This window comes from Atta colombica, unplaced genomic scaffold (genome assembly GCF_001594045.1).
Source record: "Atta colombica isolate Treedump-2 unplaced genomic scaffold, Acol1.0 scaffold125, whole genome shotgun sequence".
Lineage (NCBI taxonomy): Eukaryota > Metazoa > Arthropoda > Insecta > Hymenoptera > Formicidae > Atta > Atta colombica.
In genome coordinates, this window is record NW_017259212.1 from 3,079,451 (window position 1) to 3,088,889 (window position 9,439).

Here is a 9,439-nt window from a genome sequence, read left to right on the forward strand (position 1 = left end):
CATATATTAAAAGAAATTAATTAATATTATTCGCATTATGAAACGGAATACACCACTACATCCTATCCGTAATTATGGCTAATTCAGCATCAGACTCGCAAAATAGCCCTGAAAGCAGTATACGGAAAAATATATCATATTCATCTAAAGACCTTTTGCTCTATCCAATCCTCTTTGATTATAATAATCTTTCTTACGTTAGTAAATTATTTGTTGTAAATTCTAAAAGCGAAATTTACGAACAATGAAAAAAAATTTCAAGAAATTATTTTTTGAAAAGAAAAACAATAAGAAAAATAAGCACAATAATTTTGTAAATTAAAACATTTCTTTGCAGTAATTTCTAAAAATGTTGATTTACAAACAAATTCTTTTTACTATTTTAATGTGAATAGTAAAAACCCAAATGAATATTTAATTTCAGCGCATGTAGGTCAATTAAAATAAATTGCGAGGTTTTCAGATGAGAGACATTTCATGTAACTTATATTCGACGATAGCATGAGACCAACTTTTTACTTCAATAATCTCGTGATTGCGAAATAAATATATATACTATGAAGAAAGTATTCAACAAACATTCCCGTGATGTTTTTCGAATCAACGGAGGAAACTTGAATAGATCGTTGATATGACTGTAGTAAAAAGTTATAAAAGATTGCCTCAGATCAGACATGTAACGTTATAAAAGCTAGTTATAAGATTATAACTGGACTTTTGCATTCAATTACAGATTTGTTTGGGAATTTTTTAAATTCACTATATTGATATATGATATATGATATATTGATATATGAGAATCCTATATTTGGAATAGATAGAAAGAAACGATGCAAATCAGAATGCTTTGAAAGATTTCCGGATAATATCCTGAAAGGGAGTCAGATTCAGATTGTATGTTAGGTTTATAAATTTTGCTGGTAATGCTCAGCAATGGGCTGTCTAATAGAACGTCTAGTCTTTCGAGGCGATCGAAGTTCAACCAGCTAGCTTTGTATTCAGATCTCAAGGAACGTGGTAAAGTAACCACACTATGGCAGAGCATTTTCTGCTTTAGTAGTGGCAGCACGTAGGTTTCGTAGTGGGGATGCTTCGAAGGCTTAAAAGGCCTTCCAACGTCCTTGTAACACGCAGTCTTGGAATCAAACATACTAGTATTCCGCGTAAGTGGATCGAAAGTGCGAAGAACAATCTCATCTAACTTTGCCGTCGCAAGTTTAGTCAGACTTTCATCGGAATGATCTGGTGTATTGTAAGCCGAGATTAATTTGTTAGGAAAACAAAGGGTATAATAGTTTGAGGTAAAAGCATCGAGGTGAAGAAATTAAAAATCTAAGCGGAAAAGGAAGTGATTTTTTCTCGCAAATCTTTGCTAAAGTTTTGATTTGTGATTTGTGATCATACAAGTGGTAATAATTAAATAATTAAATCATTTGCGTAACCATCAAAAAAACCATAAAAAGTGAAATGAGTCTCCAAATAATTTTGTCTGTTCTGTTAATCGTATCAATCTTTTTGCCACCGATGTCCGCTCCCCTCACAACTTTTGGGAAGAGTAATCCACAGAATCAGAACTCACCGCCACCACCTACACCAAGTATGTAATAAATAAAAATTAAAAATAATATACTTAATGCTTTTAAATAGTTTTTATATTTTAAAGATAATTATTAAATAACAATGTATAACATATTTTCATATTAATTTCATCTTTCATAATATAGTTTAATCTAAACTCTATTTTAAGATAGATTTATAGATAGTAGATAGAGAGAGATCTTAATGTATATAATGAGTCTGTTATGATATTTTCCAATAACGTAATATTGAGAAAACAAAAATGCTAATTTATTCTCTATATAGCTTTTATTCCTTATTTCATTAATGTAGATCTTTTAGAATTTTTCAAGAATAATTCAGCTGTCCTTAAAATTAGATGAAAATACTCATTACAAGTAATATTTCTAGTTATTGTATGTGTATGCGCTTATACAAACTTAATTATATTGTAGATATTATATAAATATACGCCTAATTTTTATTAGGCGTGATAACTGTATCAATGCGCAAATTATGATACTGTTATTTCAGCATATTTCAAAACTGTAGCATAGTTACAAGCATGTTTTATAAACATTAATCGACATTTATAGGAATATACAAATTAATATCTATTAATCACTCACTGCTTAAAATTATGTAGATTTAAAAAATTTAATGCTTGATTATCAAAGTTGAAAATCGCGAGGAGCAAATGAATGTTAATGATTTATTAAATGTCAGGCTTTTAATTTCTCTGCATGATTTTCAAAGATCATTATGATTTTTTATGTTGACTATATACACTTATATAATTAAGACAATTTACAATTAAGCAAAAATTATATTACAAAGATAAAATATTATACAAGTATTTTATCTTCAGTTTCGTCTTATTCGTTAATAAAGGAAAACAGAATGAAAAGGTTCTTCAAAGATATAAATATCAAGTAAAAATTCTCTATATTTATAAAATGATTATTATACATATATTAAAAAATGTAAGTATTAACATAAAGAATTATAGAAGATTTATTAGAGATAAGTTTAATATGAAGAAAATGATATACAAGACATTCTGAAATTCGTGAAATTAAAATATCACAGTAAGAAAGTTCTTGAAAAAAAAAGTTAAAAACTAATTGACATTTTTCCATTCCAAGTAGTAGTTTTTGAGATATAAAAGTTTAAAATTGATTATTTACAGATTCTAATTAAACGATTATTTGACGCATCGATAATTGTAGTAATCGCGCGTGATGACTTTCTTGCTACAATATTTTGATTTGCAAAATCTAAAATTTGGAGACATTCTATACATAAGAATAAATAAAAACAAGCATAAAGCGAATGCTTTTGAATTCTGTAACATCCCACTCCTAAATTGATTACTGCAGAAGAGTTATTATCTAGATATAACTTCTAATTTGCTAAAATAATGTCGCATAAATTTTTATGAAACTAAGAATGCATTGAACTAGTTAAAAGTCAAATAAAATTATACTTTCTTACATAGAATGATATTATATATGATAATACAATTGCAGCTGGTAAAGCTCGCGACTGTAAGATAGAAACCGACTGTGCTGGAATTCAAAATACAACATGCATGTCAGATCGCCGAGATGGAAGAACTCGATGTCTTTGCGCCGATGCCTCAGCACCACTTAATGGTGCATGCACTTATAAATTCAAAGGTAAACTAATTTTTATCAGAAAATTGATTTTAAATTTATGAGCAAATATATTAAAAATATTTAATAGTCTTTAAAAACGCAGAGTATAAAATATAACATCATTTTCTACTTAATTTTTTATGCTTATATGTATAATATTTTTTATGTCTCGCGTGTATTAGTTATATTTATTGCTTTATTATTACTGCTTATTATAATTTGTTGAAATTAGTCAAATTTAGAAATTTGTTTTAATAAGAATATAGTTATCAAGATTTGCATAAACTTACGTGCTACATTGCAATACGTAAACACATGTGTGATACTGTTCATAGCCGGTCTATGGTTATCTATGCAAATTGGTACGGGAAAAGGAATACTGCCTCGATCTAGCTTCAGTAGTTAAAACTCGTTTTTCTGTTTTTTTTTTTCACGACAAAAAAATGCGCGAATATAGAACGGCAATAACAATAAAAACAGTAGATTTAGTCACTAATTTTGAAAGAAAGAAAATGACATAAATTTATTATAATATTTTACAAATTATGAAACATGTTCGTATATGTGTAATATTAAAGACATAACTACATGGTTCTTATACTAAATTGCATTACCTAATTAATAATAAATTATTACAAGTGACAGCAATAAACCGTACCTAGTACGATGCAACAACAGATTTTGAAACTTTGGAAATCACATAACGTGTACGAAGCAATTTGTTGCAATGTAGTTCGATACGTAATATTAGAGACTCGTGAAACGATCCGGAAACTCGGCAATTTCATTTGATTAAATGATCACTGTGCATGTTTTCCTTCTTTTGGCGAATGATTGCCTAGCAAACATTTTAAGGATGATTAATCATGATTACGAATCGATCGATGCTTAAAAGTTATATTCATGTTCGAAAAATTAAATAGACTGTACATTTATAATCATATTATTAAATTAAAATCTTATAAAATGATATATAAATCGTAAATTTGATAAATATCGGGGTTTGGTAAAAAATAAATTTGTAAATATAATATTATTATATTTATTGTACATACATTGTACATTATGTTTAATGTATAGAGGAAAAGCTCCTATTATGAGATACTGAGTTCATTTTGGCTAAATGCTAGAAGTCTATAGGCAGAATTAAAAAAATAATAAGTTATTTTTGAAGGGAATTTAATAAGCTTTAAGTTTAAAATTGATTATTTACAGATTCTAAGTAAACGATTATTTGATGCATCGATAATTGTAGTGATCGCGCGTGATGACTGAATGCCTCATTGTACATGGAATAATACATCTGGATTTACAATGTGGCTATCTACGCGAGCTTATACTATAATTTCAGTGTACATGCATTAACATGTCAAAAAATAAAACTCCGACTAAATATAGCATAAAACGGTGCGACGAAGTGTGTCTCGAAGCGTAATTAAATAGAAACATCGTATAATAAAGCAAGCGGAAAGGTATCGCGACGACCAGCACACGCTTTGCGTAATGCTCTAATTAATTACATCGCTTAACATATCTATAATTGTGCTAAAACGTATTTAATCGTGCTAATAACGCAATTTATAATGATAAGAAATGTATAAGGAAAACTTCAGCTAAAATAACATTTTGGATAGTGTAGGCGCGAAACACATAGAATCGCCATGCCAGACTAGGCAACGAAGCGCTACTTTTCTCTTCCTGCGCGCCATGGCTTAATCGCATATTGGCTTAGACATTTCCTTTTTTAATTCGAAAACTATAGCGAGTATAATAAGAATTTTTTGTTCCCTTTGATCCATTCTCCACCCCCATTGTGGCTCGGACCCATCTTAAGAGACACCCTGTATATCGTATTCATTTTTTAAGATGTATATCAATAAAAAATTATAAACAAAAATTAAGAAATACAGGAAGAAATCACACTTTATGTTTTTTAATCATTCATACAAATTCTTAAATTAAAAATTATGTTATTTTTTAGCACTTCATGCATCTTGCAATTCCGATTCAGAATGCATAGAGTATGCCCATTGTGTGATGCATAACAGCACAATGGGAAAACGTTGTTATTGCGAAGAAGGATTTTACGAAGACCCTCCATCATTGTATGTTTGTAACGGTAAGATTTATTTCTCTTTACATTACAAGAATTATTATTAACATATTAGAAACGACATATACATCTAACTATAATCTAGACAGTTAAAAGTAACATTTATTATTACTGTCTTAATAATATAGTTCAAAAATAAATTTATTTTTTGTAAAAATTTAACTAAAATAATTATGAAAATTGCAAATAATGATTAAAATAAAACTTTCAACATCAAAAAAATATAAGTATTAATTTCAATGAAGTTCTTCTGATTTTCTTTAATTTTGGCTAAATTATAAAATATTCTATTAAGAGATAAAATATATTATAATGGTTTTATATTTATTTTATAAAACATATTATAAATGATTTTATTATAGATATATATGTTGCTGTTTAATAAATAAGATATATCGAATTATGTTTATGTTAAAAATTGGAAAAATATGATAATTTTTTCGTTAAATACTGCATCTCTTACCTATATAATTAATAGGAAAATGATGTAGTAACTTCCGCTGATTTAAGATTTGCTATCACAAACTTGTGTTGTTACAAAACGAAAGTTGGAATTTTTCTCATAAAATTATCGACGAGAGATAATTGAATATCTCATGTATGTGTATACATAATTAAAAAATTAAAGCATAAGATATTTACATCTTTCGTAGGTTGCTCGTCCATCTTTACGTTGCATACAATGATTCTTTTGGCTGCATCACTTGTGCTTGGAAGATTTAATTACATCTAAAATATTCAATCTTTTAAAGAATTGTCTTAAAACTTCTGAGTCTGTACGATAACCCTCACAGTAGAAAAACATTATAATTCTTTGAACCAACGAATCAAAAGAAAGGTCGCTTAGAAATACATATCTATAAAAGTGTCTATTTAATTCAAAAAAAGAGTAAGATGTATGTACGAATATATTTCAGAATGGCAGTGCACATTTATGTGTACACATCAAAAAATTATGAACCACGAGAGAATCTTCCCTTGTATTAAATTATCGCGCACTTTTTTTTAAAGTTGTTCTTTTTAAATTCTTCAGAGGAACAATTTTTTTTTAAATAAAATTTGGTTTATTGTCATCTTCATCAATAAATTTTGAACACGATTGTATAAAATGATATTTATGTATATTATGTAAATTATTTAAATGTTATAATACTATTATAATAATATATTGTTGTATTTCATTATTTATAATGTAGTATAAAATTTGAAAACATCTCAAGATTAATTTCTTCATACTGAAATGATTGTTATTATTCTTATTTCATGTATTTACAGAAAGTAGCGATTTTTTAGAATAATTTATATATTGCAAATAATATATGTAAAATATTTCCTTTTAATTTCTTTTATATTTATAGGGTTTTCAAGTGCAGCGAGTTTGAATCCAATCCAAGTTAGTTAATCCTAACTACCAAGACTTCGTCATAATCAGAAACTAAAGTAGAGCATGTAACGTCATTAATGTGATCTGGGTTAAACTCACTGCATTCAAAAACGTTATTAGAGAATTATTTTCACATTCAGCCATATATAGTCAATGTATCAGTTTATAATCGATAGTCTTATATAGCTGGTGATAAAATATATAAAATATTGTATTTTTAAATTTTATGAAAACAAATTTAAATATTTTCGAATTTTTCCTGTAGAAACAATAAGTGATTTAGAGTTTCCAATTGTTTTTTAATTTTAGAAATCCGTGGAAATAAACAATTATGTCTTATCTAGAAAACTTTCACGCTTACACAACAGTTATACATGATTTTCTATTATTGTATTAAGAATGTAATTTAATTATTAATCTACAACTTATGTAGTGAAAATAAGTTAAAAACGTCAATTCTGAATCACTTGTAACTGTCAATCATCGTAAATACGCAACCAATCCTTCCAACCACTCATCTATATTCTTAATATTTTAAGTGCTTTAATTTTTCGACTCCCACTTTGATTTCTCAGAGGCAAGAAATTGACTTTAAAAAATTTTTTGTATAATAGCATATCTATGGTGTTAAAAATAATATTAAAATACAATAAATAAACAGATCAACGCATAAAAATATAATACAATGTCATTTATTTTTATTGATTTGAATAAAATATCTTTAAAACTCTAATTACAATATAATAATTATTATAGTAATAGTTTTTTTAGTACACTCTATAATTCTTGAACAATATTTGTTAACAATTCTGCAAATAATTGAATGTTATTAAATTAATATTAATTTTTTTAAATTTTAAATAAAAGTTAACTCTTTAAAATAATTATAAAATAATATTTTTAAAAGAGGCGAATAGGAATCATCCTCTTCCCCTATCCAAATAAATAAATAATGTCTTTTCGAAAGCTTTTTGAAAATTATATATATTATGCATTTATTTGTCTCAAAATAAACGCTTACAAAAACTTTGTGGAAAAATTCACAAAAGATTATAAAAATCTAGTAGAATGATTCTAAAATGATCATCCATAAAATGAATTTAGGAAACAGCTCGTCCTACTTGGGAGTCGAAAAATTAAAATTTTTACAATTAGAAAATTTGTTATAATAGCAATTAAATTAGGATAAACACCAAATTAGGATAAACAAATTCATTATTTTATATAAATTTTTCTATTTTTTATGTATTATCATAGCTTATCATTTCATTGCTATTACCATATATTCTTATTCTGTTATATAATTATAATAAACACGTGCGAGTGCGGAAGACTAAAACAATATATAATATTAATATAATTCAGATAAAATTTAGTATTAGATGTTGAATTTGACTATTTTTAGAATTTGAGATAACAGAAAAATGCTTTGATAATACATTTTTGCAGTGTACGTGATTAAGCTTCGTATTTTAATTGCACTAAAGGATAAAAATGTTTATAAACATGCATATATTATAATACAATATACTAAAATGATTTATCCTTTGTCATATTTTCCTCAATACACAAAATATACAATAAAAAAAAGATTCGTAGAAAGACAAAATTCTCACAAAATTGCAAACGACACACGATTACATAAATATTTTAGAATTCTAATTCTCCTCAAATTCAATTATAATTCAAATGTTCATCAAATGTTATGTCAATTTTGTCTCAAATTTGCAAATCGATTTAAATATGCAACAATGAAATAAGTTCTTGTGAAAAATATAAACTTTTGCCAGTTATATAATCAATACTTTAATTATCAATACTTTAATTACTAACATAAATACACTCAAGATAATATTTACAATAGATAAATAATATTTATTTTTTTCGCTATCATACATTTACTAATCGCATAGATTTAATGGCCGAGTTTAATTTATTATAGTGTAAGTATCTTTTGTATACTTTGTAATGTAATAATGGTCAAGAAAAACATAGCATTAGCTATTGATCATACTCTAACGTCGTTTTATGTATTTGGATATTTCTTGCACAAATAAATTCTTGAATCTTTTCGCAATATGTATTTATTTATTCTTTTGAATAAAAGGTATTCGTAATAGTAGGTAAGTATGTACCAAACGTACGTTTTTTACAAATTAGACACAATTATTTTATTTATCTTAATGTGATACATCTGAATTCCTCCATTGTTATTTTTTTCTAAATATTAATTGTGTTACAGTGTTTCCTGTCTGCCCGCCAAATTGGAACGTATCCGTTGGAAGTTGATTATTGAATTCAAAATCTGCGAATAATAATCGAGTTATGCACATACATTCGAAGAGATCATCTTCGTAATATTCCAAAGATAATGATGTGAAAGCAATAATTTTATTTTATAAGAAAAAACGTCTTCGTTAACTAATCGAAGAAATCATAAATAAATGCACGCTCGTGATAATTGATAGAATATTATAATAAATTAAATAATACATAATACATTTATATGACATGTAATTAGTATTTCAATATTTAATGATTTATACTTCAACTATTTAAAATACATAAAATATCAACCTCGACTACAACAACAGATCATTTGGATTTAAAACGAAAATTTTTAGATGATATACAATTTGTACAATTAGTATTAGGTTGAAACAAAAATTCATAATGTTATTTTATTTGTAACATATCTTTAAAAAAAAATTAGTAATTTTATATATA

The 9,439-nt window shown here is 26.3% G+C and overlaps 2 protein-coding genes across 3 annotated transcripts in view; one reads left to right on the forward strand and one right to left on the reverse strand.

Annotated features, from left to right (window-relative positions):
- The first annotated feature begins 1,143 nt into the window (after positions 1 to 1,143).
- On the forward strand, positions 1,144 to 6,848 carry LOC108694884. Of its 2 annotated transcripts, none has more exons than XM_018204582.1 (4): positions 1,144 to 1,597; positions 3,087 to 3,236; positions 5,197 to 5,334; positions 6,687 to 6,848. In XM_018204582.1, the coding sequence occupies exons 1-4, from the start codon at positions 1,468 to 1,470 to the stop codon at positions 6,728 to 6,730; spliced, it is 462 nt and encodes a 153-aa protein (XP_018060071.1). In that variant the 5' UTR covers positions 1,144 to 1,467; the 3' UTR covers positions 6,731 to 6,848. The 2 variants fall into 2 exon arrangements, with proteins under 2 accessions (XP_018060071.1, XP_018060070.1); XM_018204581.1 differs by lacking the exon at positions 6,687 to 6,848 and adding an exon at positions 5,982 to 6,326.
- A 2,074-nt stretch (positions 6,849 to 8,922) lies between these two features.
- The window catches only part of LOC108694883 (protein-lysine N-methyltransferase mettl10), a 2,932-nt gene continuing 2,415 nt past the window's right edge, over positions 8,923 to 9,439 (reverse strand). The window contains exon 4 of the mRNA XM_018204580.1: positions 8,923 to 9,017. Within this exon, the coding sequence (XP_018060069.1) occupies positions 8,923 to 9,017 (95 nt within the window). The remainder of the gene's footprint in view (positions 9,018 to 9,439) is intronic.

What these genes read in the sequence shown, in the direction of transcription:
- LOC108694884 (XM_018204581.1), top strand. Translation starts at nt 1,468, where the DNA reads ATGAGTCTCCAAATAATTTTGTCTGTTCTGTTAATCGTATCAATCTTT. An exon ending in ACCGCCACCACCTACACCAA is followed by an intron (nt 1,598 to 3,086) that starts GTATGTAATAAA and finishes ATACAATTGCAG; the next exon opens with CTGGTAAAGCTCGCGACTGT. An exon ending in ATCATTGTATGTTTGTAACG is followed by an intron (nt 5,335 to 5,981) that starts GTAAGATTTATT and finishes CATCTTTCGTAG; the next exon opens with GTTGCTCGTCCATCTTTACG.